Genomic DNA, 27,954 nt, shown 5'->3' on the forward strand with positions numbered 1-27,954 from the left:
TTTCAATAGAATTTTGATTAAAGGATAATATTTTTCGTCTATTCTCCAGACTTTGTATATTGAATAGATTGCACCTTTCATTATTAAGACTTTGAATTTATCCTAAAATATGGCTTAATCTATATGATAATTGACGGAGAAACTTTGTGTATATTCTCGACTCTATTAATGTGCAATTTATGGAACGGTGACCAAATTAAGCAACAATATTATTAAGACAGTTTTAGTCCTTTTCAAGTCTTTGGAGCGGATTTGTTTGCTAAATCAAAAGCTTTATCCATATAGTTTGAAATTCAATTGACTATCCAATATGATGCCTAAGTCATTACTGTATACTGTCAACTTCTTTTAATTCTATATTTTTTTACATAATATTTGGATGGTATAATTTTCTTTTTATGAGTTATGTCATAACATTTGTCAATATTTAGGATCATTTTATTATTATCACACCATTCAATTAATTTGCATAGATTGTCCTGTAATAAAATAATATCAGAAAATTATTTAATTACTGTAGTTAATTTTAGATTATCAGCGTATAAACTCACATTACAATTTATAAATATTGGTACAATATTATTAATAAATATATTGAAAACAATGGTCCTAAATTCAATCCTTGAGGGACTCCCTAGTAGCCTTAATATCATTTAAATACATTACAAAAGGATAAGAGTTGGAATTTTTGCAAAATTATTTAAGGTGAGTCTAAAAATGTTTGGGATGTTTTCCAATTTTCAATTTTGATATAATTGTTGTAGCAAAACAATATCAATTTTTCACAATCTTTACGTAGATATTGAAATCCTAATAAATCGAAAGGATTATTGTATTTCTTAATTCTAATATGGTATTTGTGTTTTAATTTAAGAAGAAATATTAACTGATATAAATTAAAGAAATGATTAAAAAATAGATTATCTTGATTTTATTTATATTTTTATCTCGGCTTTTATTTGTGTCGAGGTATAGATTAAATCGCCAATGTCATTATTTTCCCAACATTCAATATCTTAAATACTTTTTTTAACAATACAATAGCTAATTGTCAATTATATACGTACACAAAGAAATTTCATAAAAAATAATTATCTTATTTAAGATATACCTATATTTTATGTTATAAATATTAATTATAAAATATAACTCGTAATAAATACAATACAATGAATATAATTTCGCGATAAAATATTTATCACAATTTATATAGTGTTATATAGTGTTACCTTCAAATGTAATTCTTAAAAAAAATTAATATACAGAAAAAAAGTGTCAAAAGTATAGTATTAATCTAAAATAAAACGTTTCCTAACATCTCGTATTAAAAAATAAAATGATTTGGCCCACATGTGTATAATATTTAATATTCTATAGTCTGTATTCTCGGTGCGGTTCTAAAATTCGATAAATTATCTGTGAACGCGTCTATAATCTCTTTTCGTTTTCAAGATGGTGAGTAATCATACTAAACTACGAATATTATTGAAATTTATTAATTAAACATGTCCTTAGAGGCCGTAACAATGTATCAATAACTTTAAAATAAACTAAAATCAATCAAGTATTTTGTGTTCGTCGCAGTGACTTTTACTTCTTTAAACAACTCTATATCAAATAAACCTCGTGGCTGCAGTATGTCATATCTACGACTTATTTTAATTTTAGCCGCCCAAGAAGGACGCGAAATCCTCGGCAAAGCAGCCTCAGAAGACCCAGAAGAAGAAGGAAGGGTCCAGTGGTGGCAAAGCCAAGAAGAAGGTAAGAAAAACAATATGTCATCTGTTGAGGTTATATGAAAATGCGATCCTTCCAACCTTAACACAACCAACACGTTCTAGTGTTAAACAAATGATTATAAGATTTATTCTTGAAACATGTGAGAGTTAAATTTAACTGATATATTGAGTCTGATGCTTTTAATCCATTTGATGTTTGATGATAAACATGTGAGCAGTGAACTCATAAAATATTTTATATTTGCAGAAGTGGTCCAAAGGAAAAGTACGTGACAAGTTAAACAACCAAGTGTTGTTTGACAAGCCCACATATGACAAACTCTACAAAGAAGTACCACAATATAAACTGATCACCCCTGCTGTTGTCTCTGAAAGATTGAAAGTCAGAGGTTCCCTCGCGAGAAGAGCACTCATAGAACTCCGAGAAAAAGGTATGAAATATGATTATAATTTTAATACTCAACTTCAAATTTAGCACACTTTATAATTTACTACTTCATACATAGTATTTAAAAAACATATTTGAAACAGAGGAGCCATATTTAAAATCTTTTTATTTTTGAAATGATTCAATCTACATGAATATGATAGAAGGCAGAGAAATGTTCGTTTCTTTAAATGATGATCACTTAAACTGGAAAATCTATGACAGTAAAATACTGATATATTGAGTCTGAATATAATCTTGTATAAAATTCTCAAACTGTTTATATCGACTTGAATACTTAGAACATTGTTTTCTTTGCAGGCTTAATCAAGCAGGTAGTCCAACACCACGGCCAGGTGATTTACACGAGAGCAACCAAGGGAGATGACCCTGTTGCGTAAATTATGATTAAGTTTAAATAAAACAAAAATCAAGTTTTGTTTTTTATTTTTTAACATTGAATTAACTGAACATTTTAAAAAATAAGCAAAGCAAAGTAAATAACACTTATGAGGGCACCATTAATTATTTTTTGTTTAACTCTATACAACTAAATATAAAATATTACTTCATCGTAATCCAGCTTTATGTTTATCATCAATATCTACCATCGCAAATCTAATTGTAGGATAGAGGTTACGCAGACGATCCTTAAAGATACCAGCATGTTCTTCATTTGCAGTCTCAACAACCACATTAGCCTGAAACAGATCATTTAATATTGGTTATTCATAATGGCATTTCATGATAAAGGTGATTTTGAAACAATCATCTATCTAAATAAAACTTATCACACTGGTTAGATTAAACAAATTTGTTGTGTAAATTTAAGCTTCTTTAGTTGAATGGAAAGGTATTATTTTAGGAGAGACAATATTAAACAGAACGACTTTTACTATGTAATTGAATGAAAGTTGATTCATACTTATCGAAATTTACATTTGCGAAATACGAAAAGGCCACTGCAAGTAATATTATTTCTGCCTCGTGTGACTATGGGAACTAAGGTGTTATATCCCTCGCACTTGTAGTTACACTGGCTCACTCACCCTTCAAACCGTAACACAAAAATGCTAAGTATTGCTATTTGCCGATAGAATAATGATGAGTGCCTACCTAACCAGATGAGCTTGTACAAAGCCACCAAGTATTTGCAGATACAAATACTTTAAAATAACGATTTAGAGCATGTACTATTACACGCAAATAAAATAATGTCTGTCCACTAGAATGTATATTCAATTCAGTAACCAGATTCAGCACACTTGAACCTACCCAAGTAATTCCGACATCGGTATGAACCCACATTTGTTCAGTGACCAAACTTTTTAGCACAGCGCGCTCCTCAGCAATCGTCTTAGCGAGCACCTCCAAGCCTCTGCAGTGGTCAGGGAGCGCCACCGCGAAGCGCATCATCCTACCGCTCACTCCGAGCCCGCGTTGAATAGTACGAGATAACTTTCCTGAGTCTATATTACCGCCGCTGATTATACATACTGCACTGTAATAGGAAAAAAAGAACCATATTTCACAAAAATTATATAAAATGATCAGACTTTAAATAAGCACTTTTTTACTAGTTATGTATTTTTCATAAAAGTAAAGTACCTAACCTAATAAATTGTTAGTAACTTTTTTCAGATTTAGGGCTTACTCTACTACCGTGTGGTTGAGTGAGTGGCATCTAATACGCATCGGTTCATGTAGTATTTAATTAATTTCTATTTGCATTATAAATATTGCAGGCTTCATGTATATGTATCATTAAATGGTACCGTTTTCCTCTAAGCTCTGGCACGAGTCCCTGCATAACTGCTGCTAATGCACAAACCCCAGCGCCGTCAGCTACGAGTCGCTCGCGTTCAAGGAGGTTTATCACAGCCCGAGCAATATATGCCTCATCCACCACCAACTAATGTTATGACAGAAGTTATTGTTATTAGTGAATTGAATAAAAAGGTTCAATTTCAAATTATTTTAAATAATTTATCTACTTGTTATATTAGGTATGTATGATTTTTACCAAATGTTTATGACAAGGGTATGTAGTAACAATAGTTAAGTATAGTTGTTTCAAATATCATTAAATTTATATAAGTAATTCAGTTAAAACTTTAACCATTCTATCTAATCTTCCTTTGATAGTTGCAAAAGCATTATCTCCAGCGATGGAAGCGTTCAAACCCTGTGCAAGATTGGGTACCACCGGTACTGGCACCGGCTGGCCAGCTTGTAGGGCTTTCATCATCTTTGGTACCTTTGAGCACTCAGCACCCTGAATAATTACAATTTCATTAAATTTGAGTATCCTTTAGTCGAAATTGCCTACATAGTCTATAGAACATGTAAATCTTACCAGTAATTGCGGGTTTGAATCCAGACAAGCACTACTGAGTAGTTATTTTTATTATTAATCTCCTAATCGTCAAAGCATAGTATAAACCTCAGACACGTATGTATTCACCAACTCGCATTGAATCAGGATGATTGTACTTACACTGAACATGAACTATTAAAATATTTTAAATGTTACATGCATTTTGCTCAAATAGCCTTATAAACTTATCACACTATATAAGACAACAACTACGAGAATAGTGTAGGTAAGACTTACATATATAAGACAAGTGCACTTAAGCTTCTTGCAGGCAACAAGTGTAGCAGCGAGCAAAGCGCCGGTAGCAACTGGCACGATGACTGCGTCTGTTTCGGGAAGCTGCGTGATGATTTCCATGCCTAGCGTACCAAGTCCCGCCATCACTAATGGATCATCTGACCTGATAATATTATATGCATATTTTATAACTACAATTGAGTTACCCAATTAATTTACTCGTAAATTCTGGATATCCAACTCTTAAAATAAAATTAAAATAAGGAAAATAATTACAAGTAAGTATTAACACTATAGAAGCCTATTTTATGTCAAGCTATATTTTTAGCTTAAGCTTTAGGGTTGAGTGGTAGCAGTCACCTTAGTGATACTAGTTGCTTTGATAATTAACTAGAGCTAGCGATAGTCTTCAATTATATAAAAATGCAGGGTGCACGCGAAAACTTCTCGAGTTTATGTTTGCACCCTTTAAACGAAAATATTATTGTATATATGTTAACAAATAAATAAAATAAATAAATAATTAATTTCTTTACATCCATGAAAAAGTTTTTGCCATTTTTGTATAAATATACGATAACTTTAAAAAAATAAAATTATCAACCTTAGTATTATTTGACGATCTTCACGATTAGCTTTCTTAGCATAATTTACAGTATCTTCAAATGTTTCACCAAGCATCACCACATCTGCGCCGAGCTCAGCGCAACGTTGTGATTGCGATGGTGGGCAATGCTCAGGCAATACAACAGTTACCTAAATAAATAAGGCGTTGCCCTTTTTAGTTTAATTATCATACTAATTATATAAATTGATAGATAAGAGTAAATACTGGCTTTTTTGCGTGTTCTTCTGCCTACTCTACTAATCTACATCTACTGTCTCTAATTTACTTTCCAAACCCGATGTGTACATCTTAACCGATGATTGCGGGTTCAAACCCAGGCAAGCACCGCTGATTCATGTCCTTAATTTGTCTTTATAATTCATCTCGTGCTCAGCGGTGAAGGAAAACATCGTGAGGAAACCTGCATGTGACAAATTTCATAGAAATTCTGCCACATGTGTATTCCACCAACCCGCATTGGAACAGCGTGGTGGAATATGTTCCAAACCTTCTCCTCAAAGGGAGAGGAGGCCTTTAGCCCAGCAGTGGGAATTTACAGGCTGTTGTTGTTGTTGTTGTTGAAGGGTGATTTTATGTGCCTAGTTGAAAACGGATTCTTTTTTATATTAATAACTTGCGTTGAAAACTTCACGTACTTCGGCTCATCTTTACGTGATACCCAATTCATAACTTTTTAATGACCTAGCTATCCTGAGAGTTAATCCCAGGATTTTCAACTAATTATAGAGTTTGTGGGATTGACCAGTGGTACTTAATGGAATTAGGTATGAATTAAAAAATATTTATTTGTTGAAATTGACCGGTATTCCCAAAGTTCCACCATGATATGCAGCTGCCAACGCCATATTACCATTCGACGGCACTATAACTCCTCTTTCTCTCATTTCTTCATTTTGTGCAACAAAAGCATTTCGAACTCCACGTTCTGCACAGCTATAAAAGGCTAGTGAATATATTTATAATACAAAATGTATTTATTACACAAATATTTTTCTGGGAAAATAAAGTACCTTCCCGTGTATTGCAGGTTATCACATTTTAGATAGATATTGTAGTCCATAAATTTGCAAATTTTTGCTTCCTGGAATTTTAAAAGTTAGTTTGGATTTTTAGAAAGCAATCAGGCACAATTTAGGTATAAAATTTTAAAACGTTTAGCGTTTTACGACGATTTTTTATTTATATATAAATATTTACAACGATTTTTATATTGTATTTCAGAACTCCTACCGAATTTTGAATGAGCCTGACTAATAAACTACCAAGAAATTATTCTTTGTACTCTTATCGTAGCAAAAATTGTAAAATTAAACAGTTACGCAAATATTATTTTATAAAAGGCAGTTTAATTGTATTGATTTAATATAATTATCTATAGAATTAAAAAAAATGTCCTTATTCTTTCTTATATTTTGTTACTTGGCTATATATACTTTTCTTTCTTGAAATAATAATTGGTGCAGACTGCAGTGGTACTTTCTAGCATTTGAATCGGAGCCGATAATATGTATATATGAGCAATGTATTTAAGAAATATATAAATCAATAATACTCACGCATAGAGGTGTATGAATTATACCATTTTCAATTCTTTCAGCCGCTTGTTTAATTTCATTGAATGATAAAACATAAGGTTTATCTAATACAGGTTCGTCCTTAAATTTTTACCAATTATTTATATACACCTCATTACCATTTTTAAGTTCCAAAAATACTTAATACTGTTTTGATATATTTTCGCTTTCAGTTTGTATTAAAAAACTTACCATTGTAGAGCTTTCTACTTTTGTGAGCGTTCTTGTAAATGAAAATTTAGATTTTATATTTCTAGACAATTTTATTTATTTACTAGAATTTTGTAAAACTAAATACAAAAAGCGATCACCTACTTACATACATTGTTAAAAAAATTGTCAAATAAAGAAGAAATGTCATAAGCAGAGTAAACACTGCAATTCTACTATTTTTTTGTAGCCAGTATTTGTTAGATTAAATTTTCTTTAAATAAAGTTTATTTTATTACTTTCTCTAAACAAGGATAAAATAAGAAAAACCTATTAGTTTCAAGTAACTGCACTATGGAACGAACTGACAGACATTTATAGTAAAACATTACATAATAAGCTAATCAAGATATATTATTATCTATATTTTAAACTATCACATTTTGGTTACTTATTTATGTTATATATATTATATATATTCTTGGGATTAAATCTTCTTAAATGACAAAAAGGTACTATTGACAAAAAAAATCTACTGCTGCTTAATAAACTACTTACACTAATTATATAAAATGAAAATTTCATTTATGTTTGCACTTTGCAGTATTATATTATAAATAAGGAAAATAGAAGATTAAAATAGTCGTAAGTCCTAAAACAGTTTAGATTGAATATATAAGACTGTCGGATGAAGCATCAGTCCATTTTTCTATGATTCATTAAAAGTATAATTAATTTAACTAAATATCAATCATCTTAATTTTTTTTTCTTATTTTATTTAGGATTGCATCCACAGGAGGGATGAAAGACTGTGAAGTTAAAAATAGAATGATGTAGAGTCACAACATATACCTACCAAAATTCCTGATGAAATGACAAATATTCAATTATGGAACCAGACCACATAGTTGACAAATTAATTTTGAGTGTGCAAACTGTGATAGATGAAAAAAATATCCTTTTCTTTTGCAAGTAGTTTCAGTGACAGCATATAGAAATATTAAAGGCAAGTAAATGATTAGGATGGTACAGAAAATAAAACACATAATCATAAAATTATTTTCTTACTTTAATTCTTTATCTAAAACTAGTTAATTGCTAAGGCATCATTTTGAGTTTCTTGTGCCAATTGAACTTGTAGATTCAATAGTTTATTTTTTAACACTACAATACCCATGAGAACTATATTTTCTGGTTTTAATGCACCTGAAGATTCAACATTATAGAAGAACTTATTGGGCTTAGCCTCCCAGTTAAATTCAGCCTCATATTGGTCTTCGTCAAGCTCAGTGTGCTCACTCTTAGGCCATTCATCTGGTCTCGGATATAATGTATGCTTCATAACATTATCAGGGTCATATTCGAAAGAAACTCCAGCTGTTGGATTCCATTTTGCATGTTCTTTACCAAAACCTTTTTTAGCATAAGCACGTAATTTCAACTCTTGTCCTTTTCGTAATTTGATAATTAAAATTTCATCAAGCTCTCCATAGTCTGCTTGGTCTTCATCTCTATGACGTGATGTGACAGGCACTACTCTCGGATCACTTGATTTTAAGTCAGCAGTAGTGACATGTCTAGTTTGATCACCGGTGCATTTAACATCCAAAGTAAACTCAACACTACACTCCGTGCAGAAATCGGCACACATACAATCTCTGGAGTAACGAATTTTGTCGACTACATCGTCTGATATTAAAGGTATAAGCCCTATACGATGTGCAAGGAATTCATCGCTAAGAACTGTGGAGTTCGCTTCTAGTTGTACCCAATCTATAGCCATGGTAGGTGTTTCAGCAATAAATACACGACGCATACTATTCGCAACACTAAGTTCTGTATCTTCAACTACAAATTTTACATTGTCGTCAGTTAACTCTGTTATATGTACAGACGGCTGATTAGCATACGGCATTTTGTATTTTTAAAACTAGTAACGTATACGCAGCTAGGGTTAAAATATTCTCTGTTCTAGACAATACCAGTTACACGTAAATTTCCAAAATAATTAGCTATTTTATGGAGCCAAACAACATAACAAGTAACATCAGCGTCATTTATTAACCAAACTTGTAAATGTCACATTAATTGTCAGTTGTCACAGCTAACGCTGTTGTGCTTTGCAATGACAAGTTGACAACGTCAATTGAGTAGTGCTGAACGTTTTTTGTAGAAACGGTTTTTAAAACTAGTTATTTCAAGAAAAACGAACGAACCGTTTCTCGATTATAGGAAAAAAGTTTTTAATCGAACGAGAAGGCGCCCGCAGTCGTTCTCTCGTTTTCGACTAATTGACCATCGTTGACTAATCATAAATATGTAAAAAATAATATATATAAAATATTTCCTACGTCATGTTGGCGAAATAGTCTATGCCCTGTCGGCAAAACTAAAAGTATTAAATTTAGAATTTAATTGCATAAAATATCAGCTAATTAATTTTTGTATACTATATACTATATTACAAATTCGAAATATCAAAAAAAATAGACTATTGAAAAAAAAATGCGATAAAAGTATTACCATTTTTATCGCAATAAAACATGTTTGTATAGGATACAGTTTGAGCAATTATATTTGAGCCCATTGGTTAGAAACCTTAAGAAACTATTGTAAAAAAAAGTTTATTGGACCAAACAATACCAAGTACTACTAAGTTTAAGCGTTACGCTCGTGAAAATTCAACGATACTTTTTATTCTATTCTGTATTCCGTGAAAAAGAAAACATTGTTAAAAAAAACCTGCATAAAAAAATCGGAGCATCGGACTGGAATAAGCCAATGCCTTCTTTTCAAAACGAGAGGTGGTAGAAGCTATGGCCGTAGGCAGGGGGAGGGTTTTGGGGTTTCAAACGCCCCCTGAATTTTTTTCGCTAAGTCAAGAAATGTCGCGGTTATCGTACTATCAAAAAAATGTTTTGCGCTAATCAAACGAACATAACGCAAGCAAACGCAAAATCGAAACAAAATGAATTATTTTACGCACGGACTAGAGGCATGATAATAATCATACAGCCTAAATTTTATTAAGATACTATTTTTGTGTCATAATGTCATGTTAGTAGTTTTAGGTGCTAAAGAGGATAAACCTTTTACAGAGTACCATGACATTTACCTGGAACTTTTTATTTCTGGCGCTCGAACAATACCCCCCCACCTTCCACGTAAAAAAATCCTGGCTACGGCCCTGGTAGAAGCTTAGCATAGAAGTAGGGCATTTAAAAGATCTATTCTTCGGCATAAAATCGTCTCGCTTCCTCGGGTAAAACGAGCTACACTAACTAAATGATATTTTTTCTAAAATTTCTGCCATGTATTGCGGAGTTTCATTGAGTTACTTCATATTGTTTAACATTCTAGGTGCAAAACATTTATCTTGAGTTGCTTCATATTTTGATACGTTACATCACTTGTAACGTATTTCAGTATCAAACAATACTACTACTACTACTACTGCAAACGAGCATTTCAATGCCCTATCAAAAGAACTTTGGCGAAGGGGATTTGAAAATGCATTGTAAGTTGAAACCCACCCACATAGACCGACGAAATTCATGGGCAAGTCTATGGGCATTTGACACTTTCTAAAAGTAGAAATTATAGTATTTTTAAAAACTTTACTATTTTCTGTAGGCTTCAACTTTTTTTATAACTTCAATTTTTTTTAATCTGACTTTAACTTCCTAAATTGTCTGAAGACTGAGGAGGAATGTCTTCAAAATTTTCAGTTCTTCAATTTCTGTTTAGTACTTTAAACTAAATATTGAAATATGGAAAAAGTATAAAACTTAATTACACTTTCATTACAACGAATAGTTTCTTGTTTAAATGATTAACGATAATCTTTGCTGTTGAACTAGGAGGTACTATTACATATTTCAATCTTTTTTTAGTACCTCTTTCTTTCTTCATTTGACTCCACTAAGTCTACCTGTTTCACTTTACCTACTATAAGATAAATTAATTTTATCAGTGTGGTAAAATTGAAATTCTATGCTTATCAACTTTTCACACGACATTAATTTGTTCTACGATATTTTTTTTAACAAATTATAATCGTAAATTGATTTTCTAACTTTATTTAAATAGTTCCGACATTAACAGATTAATCGTGTTGATTTAAATAGAAATTGAATTATTGCAGAACATTTTAAATATTTGCAGATAAATTAACATGCTTTTGCGACTGACATTAAATTAAATGATAATATACAGCTAAATACACTTTTTGCTTACGTGACGATTCTTTTTTTTCTTACTAGGCCTCTAGGATCAGTTTTATTAATACTCTGTATTCGTATACCTATTTAAATATTAAAAACATTGTAAGTACACTTGAGTATGTATAAAAACATAATTATTAAATCTACTCTCTATTTTCTCAGTACCACAATTTATTAATTAATAATATTATAAAAAATAATATGTAAATTTAATTGACCGAAAATAACTACTTGCCAACTCTGAGCTACTGAGATTTCTATTTAAAAATCCTAATATTATTTTTTGATCATGATCATTTATGAACTTCGGGAAACTTTGGGATTTGCCTATAAGACTGAAAAACATGAAAGAACTATTAGTGTGAATTAGAATCGCCTAAAATAACAATAATTTATTCAAACATACTCATTGTTTTTGTATAAATAATACGATTTAGAGTACAACAATTAAAACGGTTTATTGAAAAAAGTGCAAGTGACATAACGAATTGACAAGCGCATAGAAAAAGTTAAGAGATGGACAATAAGAATTATTAAAGAGGTTAGGCGTTGTTTATATTCTTCCAACATCCTCTCTTAAACATACGCCCATCTTGAAGACACAGAAAACGAGTTTTGAGTGCGTCGTGGCTTTCGTTAGGACATCTGCGACCATCATGTCCGTCTGCACGTAGCGAACGTCAATTGTACCACCGTGTACCTTGTCACGAACAAAATGATGCCTCACATTAATATGCTTTGTCCTGGAATGATAACCATCAGAACCTGAAAGTTTGACAGAACTCTGATTATCACTGTAAATAACCATCGCTTCATTCTACAAATGTGGCCAAAAACTTTCTTGAAGTTGCTTTAACCATAAGGCTTCTTGTACACAAGACGAAAACGACATATATTCCGCCTCGGTTGTAGATAGAGCAACTGTAGGCTGCCGCTTCGAGTTCCAGCTGATTGTTCCTCCTTGAAACAGGAACGTATAGCCAGTGCAGGAACGTCGATCATTCCCTGAGCTCGCCCAGTCGGCGTCGCAATAACTATGAGTCATTGTTTCTGCTGTTGTTTGCTTATAAGACAGTCTATAATCTTGAGTCCCCTTCAAGTAGCGCATGACACGTTTCAGAACAAGCCAATGCTGCATTTCAGGCTTGCTATTGTATTTGCTCAACATATATTAATAACAAAGCTAATATCTGGCCTTGTTACTTGTGAAACATACAGTAAACATCCAATTATCTCTTGATAAGGAATATTAGTTGATATTTTAGTTTCCTCCGAATTTCCTTTCTCACTAAATTTTGTATTAGCATCCATTGGAGTCTTGACTGTCTTACAATCCGACATACCATATTTTTGTAATACTTCCATTATATATTTTCTTTGATTTAAGTATATTATTCCATTCTTTCTGTCTCGTTCTATATGTATTCCAATACAATAACATAAGTCTCCAAGATCTTTCATTTTAAACTTTTTATGCATTTCTGCCTTTACATGACTTTTCATATTTTGATGCTGATACTGCGTCCATTTGACATATATCTAAATCATATTTTACAGCCAAAGCTAACAAATATCTTAGAGATGTAAGTCTCACAACAGGTGAAAAACTTTCAGTGTAATCAATTCCAGGCCTTTGTGAACATCCTTTAATTACTAGACGTGCCTTATACTTAACTGTTTCCCCTTTTTACCTTGTAAACCCACTTGCATGGAATAGCACGTTTATCGAATGGTAGAGTAGTAATTTCCCAAGTATTGTTTTCAATTAAGGACTTGTATTCTTCATCCATTGCTTCTTTCCACTGCTTTGCATTTGGACCTGATAAAGCATCTTCAACAGTTATTGGATCTTCAGTTATTGGAATTTCCATAAAGCCCATGAAATTATTACTTTGCGCGTTTTTTCTCCCTGACCCCAATGAATATCTATTTTGTATATATTCATCATGACAATCATCATAATCATCTGTATCTGGATAGTAAGTTTCATCAGTTTGTCTATTAAACATACTACTATCAAATGAATTCTCATTACTTGTCAATGTCTCATTCTGTGAGTTCTCATTGACATCAGTATCTTCTGCTTGATTATGTGAGTCTATACAACCAACATCTATACTACTTAACGGAAGTATAATCGGCTGTGGCACTGATACAGCTTTCGGAGCAATATTTTCCATATCATTTTCAGAGTTTTCAATAAATATTACATCTCTACTAATTACAATATTTCGTGCAACTTTATCATAGAGCCTGTATCCCTTCGAATTCTCACAGTATCCCATAAAGATTAGTTCACGTGATTTGGTGTCCCACTTACGGCGATTTTGTTTAGGAACATGGACCATGGCCTTAGATCCAAACATCTTTAAATGAGAAATGTTTTGTTTCTTACCAGTCCATTTTTCATACGGCGTGTTCGTTGCCAGTACACGTGATGGGGACCTGTTTATGATATATGCAGCAGTGGCGACAGCCTCTGCCCAGAATGATTTTTGCAGTTTTGCTTCAAACAACATGCACTTTGCACGTTCTACCAGCGTCCGATTCATCCTCTCTGCAACACCATTTTGCTCAGGCGTATATGGATTACTTTTGATGTTTGATTCCAAAAGCTGCCAGAAAATCAGAAAAATCATTATTACAAAACTCTTTTCCATTGTCACTTCTTAGAATTTTTATTTTCCTTTCTAGCTCATTTTCTACTTCATCTTTTAAGCGAATTCGGAAGCGTGCTGGGCCCATAACCTGTAGAAATAATACGAGTTAAGATAGGCGCACACCTAGGCGGGCCGCAACGCATAACAAAAATGCTCCTGAATCAGTTTCATACATTTTGTATGGGCTATCGCACACCTAGGCGGGCCGCAGCGGGCCGCATCGCAACGCATTGGCGCATCACTAGCCAGGCGTATTTTTGCGGCGATGTTATGCGTTGCAATGCGGCCCGTCTCAGTGTGCGTTAGCAGACGCAACAATTCGACGAAATTAGTACGCGAATTACCATAATTAATTAATAAAAATAATTAATAAAACAGAAACCGAATCATCAACAATATTTATTCAGGTATTTTTTTTATAGTACTAAAGTTTATTATTTTCTTTAGTAGAACAGTACAAGGAATTGTACGACCTACAACATCCCAAATATGATGATGTACAGAGAAGGAATAATATGGGAAGAGAAAGGCGGAATCATAAAACAACATATTAACCTTACTTTTTATTGGTAAATTTGGAGCCGGTGTCAGCCACGGTGCCCTTGCCCCAACAATCAAAAGAAAGAAGCGATACGAGCCCCTTGATTGATCTAGTATATTATTGTGTAAAAGGTAATTTGTAAAAAACATATTTGTTAAAGTATTCTCGTATTGTTTTTTGATAGATATACTGTGGGGTTTTATTGGCTGACACCGACTCCAAATATAACAATAATTATAACTACATGATATAATCGTTAATCGACTTTTAAGTAGTCTAATATTTTTCATTTCATTTAACTTAGGAAGACTCTAAAAAATATGTTGAATACGCAATTATTTTTATTACTTTTTCGTGATATTCATTTGTTTTAAAATAGTGTTTTGTTTGAAGTCGGTTTTTCTTTTTGTTAAAATTTTATTTATTTTTTTATTTTAAGTGAAGTTGATGTTGACTAACTATTTTTTTTTAATATGGATAGATTAAGCGTTCCGTTTATATGAGTCAGAAACTACTTCGAGGACAATTTCAAAGGAAACTTGCGAATAAAGCAAAAATAGACTTTCGAAAATGCGGATTTAATACGTCACGCGGCGTAAACTACAAGGATCCCTCGAAAGAGCTGTAATCGAACTCAGCAAAAAAACTTTGAAAAAGACCCACTATATTTCGTACATCATATGACATCACATCACATACACAAAATTTGATTAAAGATAGTAAGAAATTCTGCCCCATATCGCACCCTAACTGCGAGCCGTATAGGAGTTCCATCACTACATAGTATAAACAAAGTCGCTTTCTCTGTCCCTATATATTTAAATCTACGCAACGGATTTTGATGCGGTTTTTTTTAAAAGATAGTGTGATTCAAGGGGAAGGTTTGTGTATATAATACATGAACAATATAGTAAAGAAACACTGATAATTTTAGAAGTATGCGATGTGATGTCGTATATAAACAAATTCTGTAGTATATTTAGTATCAGTATTGCACCCGTGCGAAGCCGGGGTAGGTAGCTAGTTGATTATAATATTCGACTATGATAATTACATAAACATAACTACATTACGGAAGGTGACTCAAATATCCAAATAACCTATAAATAAAAGATTCGACCGAGTATCGCTAACGTGCTCCTCAGAATTGTTCCGTTCCCTTCCGTTCCGTTACTTTGTCATGGATCCTGTGCTCAGAACCTTACCAAACTTTCACCAAATTGAACTTTCACCCTTGAAGTATATATTTTATAATAAAAAAAGAATTATCAAAATTGGTTAACGTGATTTTCAGTTATTCACCTATTTGTCGCGCATATACATAATGCAAATTTAAGACTTATGTCGTTTTCACATGGATACCATCATCGGAAAAAAAAATAATCAAAATCGGTCCACCCAGTGAAAAGTTATGAGGTAACAAACATAAAAAAAAAAAAAAATACAGACAAATTGATAACCTCCTCCTTTTGGAAGTCGGTTGAAAAAAGCTCTTCGTCAGAACTATCCATCTTCTTCGATTGCCAAAACCTGACTGATTATAAGATATTGGGTTGCGGTGCGGCCCGATGCGTCTGCTATATGCTTTGGCGCAATTTTACAATGCGATGCGTTGAGGCCCGCCGCGGCTATAGTTTGCGCGAGCCTTTAGAGTACAACAATTAAAACGGTTTATTGAAAAAAGTGCAAGTGACATAACGAATTGACAAGCGCATAGAAAAAGTTAAGAGATGGACAATAAGAATTATTAAAGAGGTTAGGCGTTGTTTATATTCTTCCAACAGTTTTAATTATAATATAAATAATAATAACTTTAAGAATATCGACAAAGGAAATACAAAAACGAAATCAATAAACCAAAAATACAGTTATTTTAAGAAGTTAATAAGAAAGAAAAAAAAAATATCTGAACAAATTTTCAAAAAATCCTACACCATTTGCCAAAAGTCTGATGTTACTTCAGGGCCTCTGTCTCCCATTTTAAAATATCCGAAAAGATAATACTCTATTCGAGTCATCATGTTAAATAAAATATGCAAATAGGTAAATTAGATATTTTGAAAAAATGCCTTCAATAAAATATATACATTAAAAGATACATAATCAATCATCGCCTAGCTCTGTTTTTGAATAATCAAGTAATAAATAATTATCCAATAAAATCATATGCATCAACATTGCCTTTTTTAAAATTCAGCATTATATCTAAAAAAATCTCAGTTCCGAAACATGAGAGATTTAAAAAGTTAGACAATCTTTCTTTAGTTTATATTTATAGGAGGTTTATTTAAACACGATTTAGGCACGATAACTCAAACACCGTGACATAATTGCTAATATATGCTATAATTAAGCCCGTTTAAATAAAGGGTTGAAATAATTTGGGAAATGGTTATCATACCAATAAGTGATCATAAGAAGGTCTCTGAAAAATCTTTTTGAAGCTAAATTGGATAGTTCTGATAGAAGGATTCTAGCAGTATCCCCCGATATTGCCAGAACTCGGCCTACTAACGTACTAAAACTTGCTAAAGAGAAAAAATTAAAACACTATACAAAATATATTTTACTTCGGAGTCAGAAAGTTCGTGTTATTATTTGCATAAATTAATATTTACTTACTCAATTATATTTGAAAGGACGTCTTCGCCTAAGAGTGGTACCATTTTATCAGAGAATGGCTGAACTGTCATATGAGAATTATTAGATTGTTTACCCAAATAGTACGAAAATTCGTTTGACAAATATTTAATAACAATTATTATAAAGATATAGAATTTATAAATAACATTTATTTATAATGAACTATATATGTATAAACATTTTATCATCGTTTATATTTAAGATATATGTTTCGATCTAGATTATCATTTCTATAAAAGCATGGATCCGTAATTGTTTCTCAAATTTTATTATAAATCATAAATATTACATTATTCTTCCAATTAATTTTACATAACAGTCTAATTCTTGGCGAAAGGAGCTGCAATTCTTAGTTTAAACTTGGACGCGTAAGAGTAAGCGCGTTGTTTGATTTAAATTTAATTCAATTAAAAAAAACTCAATATGGAGCTTTACGAAAATAGAAGTTCAGTAAGTTTTCAAATGATAAGATATTTTAAATACATTTTCTGTATTTGATATATGTGTAAGTTTTAAATAAAAGTACAAATAATTTGACAATTTTACTCAGTAAATATCAATAAAGGTTTTATTTGTTAACTAAATAAAACATTAACAAATCTATTATCATATAATTACCTCTCATCGCTTTCAGCAAATAAGTGAGACTAACATAGACAATTATCTGCCTGCAATTTAGTTTAGTATCTTTCTCTAATTAGCGTATCGCTATGATTCTAGTGACTCTTTTGACCCCAAAAATTACGTTGGACTTATTAAAACTATGGACGGTTCTCAGTCAGGGTTTTGAGGTAGAAGGCAGTACATCAAAGTGCTGTGTACTAACAAAAAATGGTTTTTCAGACCGTTGAGTTTGACCCCATGTGTGATAAGGAGAATCCTCAAAGGATATCATTTGAGGACGTATCGGCTGCCGCATTCCGGATTCAAAGTGGAATTACTAAAACGCCATGCGTGGTGAGTTAAATATTTGATATTTACTTACTAAGAAAAAAAGAAGAAATTTTATTTTAATCGCGCTTTGCTTCGCCTTATTAAAAAACCTCATATATCCTTTCATATCCTGTTGTAAATAACAAGTTCATTCATTAAATTTTCCAAATATATTTGATTTACAAATAAGGTTAGTTATATTTAATCGGTTATTATATTTATATAGGTTTATTTATATTGGTTACCGCCTACCGCTGCAATGAGAATCGGAGAAGAACGGTTAAACTGACACGAGGAAGTAAAAAAAAGTCTGAGATTTACAAATAAATTCGTTAAACATCGATAATAAATAACTCAAGTTTAAAAAATATCCACTACTTTATCTAATCAATTGAAGACCATTAACATACATAAAAATTATACACGATAAATTCTAAGTGAGGGCTAAATATGACACAATGTTGTTTTAATTAGAACTCTACTTCATATTTATATTGATTAAGTAGTTTATAAAACAATGAATTTATTATATTTTGCAAGATAGAAATTTGCAAGATAATAATCTTTTTAAGATATTGGTTAAAGGTATTAATTATAAAAACAATAGTAACGAGACAGTTAGAAATATAGACATAGAGATATTTTTAATTCTTCTTCGCTTCTCACGGGTGCAATGATATGACATCACAGTAGAAACTTATAAAATTATCAATGTTTCTTTATTAAATTGTCTATGTATTATATATAAAAACCTTCTTCTCGAATCACTCTATCTATTAAAAAAACCGCATCAAAATCCGTTACGTAGTTTTAAAGATTTAAGCATACATAGGGACAGAGAAAGCGACTTTATTTTATACAGTGTAGTGATTACTACTACAGCAGAATAATTTATTTAGTTGTCTAAAGCGTTTTTGATGGACTTGAGTCTCATAGAGCCGAGATGGTCCAGTGGTTAGAACGCGTGCATCTTAACCGATTATTGCGGGTTCAAACCCAGGCAAGCACCGCTGATTCATGTGCTTAATTTGTCTTTATAATTCATCTCGTGCTCAGCGGTAAAGGAAAACATCGTGAGGAAACCTGCATGTGACAAATTTCATAGAAATTCTGCCACATGTATATTCCGCCAACCCGCACTGGAACAGCGTGGTGGAATATGTTCCAAACCTTCTCCTCAAAGGGAGAGGAGGCCTTTAGCCCAGCAGTGGGAATTTACAGGCTGTTGCTGTTGTTGTTGCTGTTGTTGTTGCTGTTGTTGAGTCTCATTTAAAAGATGACGAACAAGAATCGGTAACACCGATTCTTATTTGCTGATTTTCTCAGAGTAAATATAGAAGTTGTAATTTTGAAGCACTACCTATTTTGTATGTGTGGAAACAACATAAATAACTTTAGTAAAAATAACCTATAGGTATTCCTAATCCCAGTTTTAATGCGACACGATTTGCAAATTCCAATTAGTAGTTAGTACGTAATGAAGAGATAACTGGTGAGGTGTTTATATACCTACTATTTGCGTCATACTTTTACTACCGAGGTTCAATTACAATTTAAGTTTATGAGGTTACATCTACTCTATTAAGTTAGGAAAGTAAATAGGTTCTTATCAGAATATAAAATTAACTATCAGCACGATAATATCGAAAACGCGTAAACTTGGATTACAAATTTATTATTGTAATGGTCTATAAACACTATTAAAATGGCTATTATATATCATATATGTTATTTATCATTTTTATTAAAATGGTCACGAATCAACGTTTTTATGGCTTAAAGTTTTTAAGCTTAATTCTCTGAAATAGCACGCAAAAGCAAATTCTAATAATATTTCTATTTTCGTAAGTCCCAATCTAAATGAAAATTGAAATTCTAAAAATTTAGTGTTAAAATAAAAAATAATTCTACTTTAAAATTACAGAAATCTCACATGTCCTCGATATACGGTATGGACATTTATCTCAAGAATGACTTCCTACAATATACTGGAAGGTAAGAAACTAAAAACGGATAGAGTTTCGTTCGTTATGGTGTAAATACTCGTAAACGAGCATTCTGAGCAAATTCTTTAAATGAAATCATAGACTTGGAATACTTTCTAAAAAATTACTATATAAATTATTTTTTGATTTAATAAAAGAATATTCTTATTTTATAACAATGCTGTATAATTATTCGCTAGTTTCAAAGAGAGAGGAGCACGAAACGCTTTGCTACTCCTGTCACCGGAGGCCAAGGAACGCGGTGTAATATCCGCTTCATTGGGAAACCATTCCCAGGGTCTGAGCTACCACGCAAAACAACTAAACATTCCGGTAACTGTAGTTATGCCCAACGTTGCTCCAATCATGAAGATAGAGAACTGTCGGTCATATGGAGCGAATGTCATCATACATGGCCATGATATGAAAGAGGCGAAGTACTACGCCATGATGTTGGCCAAAGAGAAAGGACTTGTGTATATTAACGGGTAAGTTGCAACGATAATCGTGTGGAATGATTTATGACTTCCGGAGAAAAATATCCCCTTGCTGTAAACGAATGTTCTATTGTAGATAGAGATGCTACAGAGAAATTAATTGATATCCATAACAAAAAAACAAATTAAATATTTTAGCTTATAAGTACTTAATACTAAATGTTTTTACCTCGAATACATGACATAAGCTCTCAAGTTACAAGTTTAATTAAATATGTAATTAAATATCTCAAGTTACAAGTTTAATTAATTATGAGATACAAGTTTTATAAACAGATATCTGTTAAGTAAGAGTCATTCATCATTTCATCATTCTGTCTAATACTATAAAAAGCTAATTTATTTCTTTCTATTATTCAACTTTTTTGTGTTAAGAGCGTATGATATGTCGTTTATATTGTTTATGTCCTAATTAGCCGATTTTACGAGACTTATTAAACGGAGTCAAACATTTTTCATCAAATTTAACAAAACATACTGTACAAAAGTTAGTCTCTTCTCAATAGAATTCGTATTCTCGTATTGTATCATATAATTGACCGTATTTGTACTAACTATAATTGTTATTTCTATTTATTTTCGTGTAAAAGTTACGATCATCCTCACATTATGGCTGGTCAAGGGACTGTAGCCTTGGAAATATTGGAGCAAGTTCCAGATCTTGATGCAGTTCTGGTACCAGTAGGAGGCGGTGGACTTCTAGCAGGTGTGGTCACAGCAGTCAAACATCTTAAGCCACATGTTCTTATTTATGCAAGTAATTTTATATTAAATATGTTTATACATATATATTTTTAAATCAATTTGAATTAACAGTTTTCAGTATAATAATGTTGTTGTATTGCTGAGTTAAACTCACCGCACGCATCGTAATTCGCTTTATTTTTCTAATTATCTTAATTTTGTATTTGTCAATAGGGTGTAGAAACTGAAAAATGCCCGAGCATGGAGGTTGCTTTAGACAAAGGGGAACCAATGAGCGTTGAAATACGTTCAACGTTAGCGGACGGTCTCGCAGTGTCTACGGTTGGTTATAATGCGTTTGCGACCGTCAAGTCACTCATTGACAGAATGGTAAGTAAAGATATGGCCAAAATAATTAAAAAGTTTGAAGAGCAAAATTTAGCTATTGCCTTAAAAAGTATCTCGTTCATTTTTTTTCATAAGTTCTATTACATATGCTCGTGGATTTTTTTTATTAACCAATTTCCACAAGATTGCAACCATTAGGTAAATATTAGGTTGGGGAAAAAGTCTTTTCGCATATAGTATGTATGAACTTGTAATAAAATCTCTTTGGCTATACCATCTGTATCTGGCTGGTTTTGGTATCATTAAAAAGTTTTAATTTTAAAGAAGGCACTTCCAAATTCAAATTAGGAATTTGTGTGATTTTCATTTGTTTTTGTTGTTGTTAAAATGAGTGAATCTAAAGAAGAAATTCGATACATTTTAAAATTTTACTATAAAAAAGGTAAAAATGCAACTCAAGCCGCGAAAAAAATTTGTGATGTTTATGGACCTAATGCAGTATCTGTGAGAGTAGCGCAAGTTTGGTTTAAGCGTTTTCAAGCCGGAAATTTTGATATCAAAGATGCATCTCGCTCTGGTCGCCCTGTTACGGACAAAATTGATGCCATTTTTGAAAAAGTGGAGCAAGATCGGCATATTAGTAGTTACGATGTAGCTGAAGAACTGGCAATTGTATATATATGGTTGCCTCATGAACTCACTGAAAGAAACCTAATGAACCGTGTACTCATTTGTGATTCTTTATTACGACGTAATGAAACCGAACAATTTTTGAAGAAGCTGATAACTGGTGATGAAAAGTGGATCACATACGACAAGAACGTGCGAAAAAGATCGTGGTTAAAGGCCGGTTAAGCTTCACAGACTGTGGCAAAACCCGGATTAACTCGCAACAAGGTAATGCTGTGTGTATGGTGGGATTGGAAGGGCATCATTCATTATGAGCTGTTACCGCCCGGCAGGATCATCGATTCAGAACTGTATTGCGAACAATTGATGAGATTGAAGCAAGAAATTGAGAGAAAGCGGCCAGAATTGATCAACAGAAGGGGTGTGGTTTTTTACCATGACAACGCTAGACCTCACACATCTTTAGGCACTCAACAAAAATTACAAGAGTTTGGCTGGGAGGTATTAATGCATCCGCCGTATAGTCCTGACCTTGCACCTTCAGATTTTCATCTGTTTCGGTCTCTGCAGAATTCCTTAGGCAGTGTCAGGTTAACATCACGAGAGGACTGCCAAAACCACTTGTCGCAGTTTTTCGATCAGAAGCCCCAAAATTTTTACAGCAATGGGATCATGTCACTACCAACAAGATGGCAAAAAGTTATGGAACAAAATGGCACCTACATACTTTAGTCAAATGTAAATAAACTATAAAAAAAACTTTTTGAATTTTCATATAAAATACGAAGAAACTTTTTCCCCGACCTATTATAAAAACAAAATTCAGAAAATGTTTCGTACAGTCAGCGTCAAATAATTAGAGACTTTTAGATTAGAATATTAAACAATCTCCATTAAATATTATGATGTTTAAAGTGCCTCCTGAAAATTTTACTCATATAGATTAGATTTGGCTGGTTTGCGAATTAAGTATCGTAAACGACTATGCACGATTTTAAAAAACAAGACATCTATGACCTCGTGCCTAAAGTGAAAAGGATTGCAGTAGTTTCTAACCCTTTCATTTTATGCATAAATATTTTAATATTAATTGATGTCAGAAATTCTGTTTAAAATAATAGGTTGGGGAAAAAGTTTCTTCGTATTTTATATGAAAATTCAAAAAGTTTTTTTTATAGTTTATTTACATTTGACTAAAGTATGTAGGTGCCATTTTGTTCCATAACTTTTTGCCATCTTGTTGGTAGTGACATGATCCCATTGCTGTAAAAATTTTGGGGCTTCTGATCGAAAAACTGCGACAAGTGGTTTTGGCAGTCCTCTCGTGATGTTAACCTGACACTGCCTAAGGAATTCTGCAGAGACCGAAACAGATGAAAATCTGAAGGTGCAAGGTCAGGACTATACGGCGGATGCATTAATACCTTCCAGCCAAACTCTCGTAATTTTTGTTGAGTGGCTAAAGATGTGTGAGGTCTAGCGTTGTCATGGTGAAAAACCACACCCCTTCTGTTGATCAATTCTGGCCGCTTTCTCTCAATTTCTTGCTTCAATCTCATCAATTGTTCGCAATACAGTTCTGAATCGATGGTCCTGCCGGGCGGTAACAGCTCATAATGAATGATGCCCTTCCAATCCCACCATACACACAGCATTACCTTGTTGCGAGTTAATCCGGGTTTTGCCACAGTCTGTGAAGCTTGACCGGCCTTTGACCACGATCTTTTTCGCACGTTCTTGTCGTATGTGATCCACTGTTCATCACCAGTTATCAGCTTCTTCAAAAATGGTTCGGTTTCATTACGTCGTAATAAAGAATCACAAATGAGTACACGGTTCATTAGGTTTCTTTCAGTGAGTTCATGAGGCAACCATATATATACAATTGCCAGTTCTTCAGCTACATCGTAACTACTAATATGCCGATCTTGCTCCACTTTTTCAAAAATGGCATCAATTTTGTCCGTAACAGGGCGACCAGAGCGAGATGCATCTTTGATATCAAAATTTCCGGCTTGAAAACGCTTAAACCAAACTTGCGCTACTCTCACAGATACTGCATTAGGTCCATAAACATCACAAATTTTTTTCGCGGCTTGAGTTGCATTTTTACCTTTTTTATAGTAAAATTTTAAAATGTATCGAATTTCTTCTTTAGATTCACTCATTTTAACAACAACAAAAACAAATGAAAATCACACAAATTCCTAATTTGAATTTGGAAGTGCCTTCTTTAAAATTAAAACTTTTTAATGATACCAAAACCAGCCAGATACAGATGGTATAGCCAAAGAGATTTTATTACAAGTTCATACATACTATATGCGAAAAGACTTTTTCCCCAACCTAATATATAGCAGTAAACTTTATTTTTCTAATGTGTTCCGTATTTTTGAATACTTAGAATGCTTGGATACCATTGGCGAGATGACTGTAACCATATTTATGGCTGTTTGACTGAAACGATCTATATGACATTTTAAATTTATTTATTTTATTTATAATAAATAAATAATAAAAAATATTGGATAACATGACATACATTACTCTGATCCCGATTTAAGTAGCTATAATAATAATACTTATAACCTTATAACTAATGTTAGTAAAAACAAATAATAATAATAATAAAAAACAAACAAAACAAACACAAAAAACAAAAATCGCCATTCTTAGCCAGCGTGTAGCCGTATCCAGTGGCGCAGTATTTCCGAGTCCCAGCGGTCAGCCAGTGCACACAGAATGCCGTTCGAGCTAGATCGTAACCTCTGAAGCGCAGATGCACTCCTCTTGCGAATAATAGCATAAAAGCTATCAACACGCCTCTCAAACATTTCGGATGAAATGTGTCGACCTTTTGAGCGCGTGTTTTTGACTTTTTGGTTGCGTTTATTTATTTGAATACGTTGAGCGTCTCTCATTATTTGACGCTGACTGGATTTGTTCTAGTTACACTTATACAACTTAAACAAGTGTTATATAAATAGTTGTTTTTGCACCAATATCTACAGATTTTTTTAAGCTTTATAATAAAATTAATGTTAACGAAACATTATGAGACACAACTGAACTTTGACATGACATGATACCCTCTTTTTATAATCAATACACTCGTACACGAGTGAGATCCGAGATAAAAAAATGATAACAAAATCGTTAACTATAAATATTATTATTTAAAATTATATATGTAATTAAATTTTATGCAAAAAAAGTACAAACAGTTATATTATTTTTTCACATGTTTATGTTATTAATTTAAAATTTGATTAAAATTAGAGCGCAATAAATTTTGTGTAATTAATCAGGCGTACTATGACTGCGCATATTGTTATCTTTTTACTTATTAATAAAAACTTCCAGTAGCTTTTTCGCAAAAATAATCAAGACTACAAACAATAAAAGTAATACCTATAATGCCTACTCTATGGCCTACAAATTATGATAATATTGTGGATTGTAATTTGTAACCATTATGAAATAGCTTTCATATATTAATTTCCGCATATTATTGTTAAGGTTATATTGATAATTTTCCAAGATTATTGTATTTCCTGTTACGTGAAGTTGTAAATTACATTTTAAATGTAACTTACTTTTTTGATATAATTTAGTAGCAGTAGTAGTGTCGTCGGGTGGTTTATGTCACTCAACTGATTTCCTACCACGAAACATCGATAGTGGGTACTTTCGGAAGTAAATAATTAATAATGAAATTTGATGAAAATTTGAATGTATATGGATTAAATATTCACCTCTATACCACCATATGACTTACATAATAATTAATCCAAGGAATAGTGGATATTTCTTACAGCACCAATATTAAAAGGTAGTGGTAACATTTACTATTAGATGGTATATTTGTCCGTCTGTGGAATTATTTCATAAGTAAACAAGTATTTCAATTAATTCGAATAAAAATTATAACATTTTCCTGATCGATGTCGACAACGGGTACAATTTAAAAAAAAAAAAGGATAAGTTATAGTACCCAAAGCAATGCGCCCGCACGGGTTCTCTCGTTATCACCAGCTATACAAACTTTTCGTAGCACGGGTGAGAATATAAAATTTAACAATCCACAGATAACTGTAAATGAGGATTGGATCGCTCGGGCAATCCTGCGCCTTGCGGAACAGGAAAAATACGTCGTAGAAGGCGGTGGCGCTGTTGGGGTTTCAGCTATAATGGCGGGCCATGTGCCGGAGTTGGCTGGCAAAAAGTATGGACAAAACACTTTCACATTCTTATATTATTAGAATTATTCGGCATAAACCCTTTTAATGTAGCGTACTATCAACTAATCAAAGACAATAAGATTTAGACAGAGGCATAACAATTTATTTATAAAATAACGGCTTTAATATATCAATGAAGTGTATCTAAAGCTTTCCCTCTGTTTGAGCAGTTGACGTTTCGGCTGCTGGCTGGTGAAAACTTCACGAGATGATTAGGAAACTAGAATTTTTTTTAATTAAATCTTATTTATTTTTCAGAGTAGTATGTATATTATCTGGTGGTAATATTGATACGACGATATTCGGGCGTTGTTTGGAGCGCGGTCTTGCAGCTGAACAGCGCCTTGTAAAGTTCAAAGTGACCGTGAGCGATCGCCCCGGAGGAATCGCTGAACTCTGCAAGCTCATTGCGTCTATCGGCGTCTCCATCAAGGACATAATGCAAGAACGCGCCTGGGTGTACGGAGACATATTCAGTGTTCGAGTAAGTCTTCTCAATATCAGGATATGTTATTGTTAGTTAGTTATGGGTGATCCTGATGTTATTGTTAGTTAGTTAAGGGTGAGCCTTTGTTAAGGGTGATCACAATTATGGTTACAACTGGCCTGTTTCAATACTACCCAAATGATATATAAATGTTTTACATTAAAATAAGTTTCATTTATTTATTGTGATATAAAAATATATTATAAATGTTAAAAAATTGTAATTGTTGTTCTGTTGTTGTTATAACGTCATGATGCTATTTCTATTTTACTTTAATTTTGATAATTTTAATATGGTGTAGATTTTGAAATGATTGCTCGTACCCTAAATAATCTAGACTAAGATCTTTATTTTTTTTTAAATATATTTAAGAAAGGCACCTCCATTAAGAATGTAGCAGCCGTAATAAATACCTACTACATATAAATGTCCATTATAATTCATCTTTTTTATCATTTTATTTACAGGTCAAAGTGGTATGCGAAACTCGAGGTCCGGAACACATGAATCAGCTCCGTTCAATGATCACTAACACTTATAAAGAATGGTACTTCTCTCGGGAGCCCGAAGACTGTTCGAGCAATCGGAGGCCGAGCTCAGACTCCCTGGATGATGTTTCAAAATAATCTTTCGACTGAAAAAATATAGTTTATTGATATTTATCGCGTCAGAAACATTATTTTTATAACTTTAATTACGATTCAACATTTGCAATTTAAAGTATTACGGTATAGTATCATTAGTGATGATTATTTATCCTTATTATTTGGACGATAGTCAACTATTTTGAAAGCGTTTTAATACATAAATAGGGTGCAAGGGGTACCTTCCATATGATATGTTTTTTTTTTTTATAATAAACTAAATACCCATTGCAACTTTGTCTTGGTGGATTACTTTTCGAACCTCCCACAAGGTATTAGAAAACTTCAAAAAAAAAAAACGAATG

At 32.5% G+C, this 27,954-nt stretch overlaps 4 protein-coding genes across 5 annotated transcripts; 2 read left to right on the top strand and 2 right to left on the bottom strand.

The window, feature by feature from the left end:
* Positions 1–1,357: 1,357 nt before the first annotated feature.
* On the top strand, positions 1,358–2,596 carry LOC124538572 (40S ribosomal protein S25). The gene is made up of 4 exons (XM_047115670.1): positions 1,358–1,455; positions 1,669–1,761; positions 1,987–2,170; positions 2,488–2,596. Exons 1-4 carry the CDS (start codon positions 1,453–1,455, stop codon positions 2,565–2,567), a joined length of 360 nt encoding a protein of 119 aa, XP_046971626.1. The 5' UTR covers positions 1,358–1,452; the 3' UTR covers positions 2,568–2,596.
* LOC124538571 (L-threonine ammonia-lyase-like) lies at positions 2,597–7,306 on the bottom strand. Of its 2 annotated transcripts, XM_047115667.1 has the most exons (10): positions 7,175–7,306; positions 6,965–7,063; positions 6,419–6,489; positions 6,209–6,341; positions 5,385–5,536; positions 4,781–4,943; positions 4,286–4,441; positions 3,942–4,078; positions 3,442–3,667; positions 2,597–2,867 (listed from the first exon to the last, which is right to left on the bottom strand). In XM_047115667.1, exons 1-10 carry the CDS (start codon positions 7,175–7,177, stop codon positions 2,736–2,738), a joined length of 1,272 nt encoding a protein of 423 aa, XP_046971623.1. In that variant the 5' UTR covers positions 7,178–7,306; the 3' UTR covers positions 2,597–2,735. The 2 variants fall into 2 exon arrangements, with proteins under 2 accessions (XP_046971623.1, XP_046971624.1); XM_047115668.1 differs by lacking the exons at positions 6,209–6,341; positions 6,419–6,489.
* Positions 7,307–8,181: 875 nt separating this feature from the next.
* Positions 8,182–9,249, bottom strand: LOC124538583 (DNA-directed RNA polymerase II subunit RPB3). The gene has a single exon (XM_047115684.1). The coding sequence runs from the start codon at positions 9,046–9,048 to the stop codon at positions 8,221–8,223; it is 828 nt and encodes a 275-aa protein (XP_046971640.1). The 5' UTR covers positions 9,049–9,249; the 3' UTR covers positions 8,182–8,220.
* Positions 9,250–17,523: 8,274 nt separating this feature from the next.
* On the top strand, positions 17,524–27,883 carry LOC124538524 (L-threonine ammonia-lyase). The gene is made up of 9 exons (XM_047115610.1): positions 17,524–17,650; positions 18,044–18,157; positions 20,058–20,128; positions 20,319–20,606; positions 21,206–21,368; positions 21,534–21,689; positions 26,366–26,502; positions 26,777–27,002; positions 27,473–27,883. Exons 1-9 carry the CDS (start codon positions 17,624–17,626, stop codon positions 27,629–27,631), a joined length of 1,341 nt encoding a protein of 446 aa, XP_046971566.1. The 5' UTR covers positions 17,524–17,623; the 3' UTR covers positions 27,632–27,883.
* The last annotated feature ends 71 nt before the right edge of the window (positions 27,884–27,954 follow it).

Source organism: Vanessa cardui, chromosome 20 (assembly GCF_905220365.1).
Source record: "Vanessa cardui chromosome 20, ilVanCard2.1, whole genome shotgun sequence".
Taxonomy (NCBI): domain Eukaryota; kingdom Metazoa; phylum Arthropoda; class Insecta; order Lepidoptera; family Nymphalidae; genus Vanessa; species Vanessa cardui.

What these genes read in the sequence shown, in the direction of transcription:
- LOC124538572 (XM_047115670.1), top strand. An exon ending in GTGGCAAAGCCAAGAAGAAG is followed by an intron (nt 1,762 to 1,986) that starts GTAAGAAAAACA and finishes TTATATTTGCAG; the next exon opens with AAGTGGTCCAAAGGAAAAGT. An exon ending in CATAGAACTCCGAGAAAAAG is followed by an intron (nt 2,171 to 2,487) that starts GTATGAAATATG and finishes TTTTCTTTGCAG; the next exon opens with GCTTAATCAAGCAGGTAGTC.
- LOC124538571 (XM_047115667.1), bottom strand. An exon ending in TAATTCATACACCTCTATGC is followed by an intron (nt 6,490 to 6,964) that starts GTGAGTATTATT and finishes TTAAAATTCCAG; the next exon opens with GAAGCAAAAATTTGCAAATT. An exon ending in AGTGCACTTGTCTTATATAT is followed by an intron (nt 4,442 to 4,780) that starts GTAAGTCTTACC and finishes GTAATTATTCAG; the next exon opens with GGTGCTGAGTGCTCAAAGGT.
- LOC124538524 (XM_047115610.1), top strand. Translation starts at nt 17,624, where the DNA reads ATGGAGCTTTACGAAAATAGAAGTTCA. An exon ending in TTACTAAAACGCCATGCGTG is followed by an intron (nt 18,158 to 20,057) that starts GTGAGTTAAATA and finishes TTAAAATTACAG; the next exon opens with AAATCTCACATGTCCTCGAT. An exon ending in AGTCACTCATTGACAGAATG is followed by an intron (nt 21,690 to 26,365) that starts GTAAGTAAAGAT and finishes AACAATCCACAG; the next exon opens with ATAACTGTAAATGAGGATTG.
- LOC124538583 (XM_047115684.1), bottom strand. Translation starts at nt 9,048, where the DNA reads ATGCCGTATGCTAATCAGCCGTCTGTACATATAACAGAGTTAACTGAC.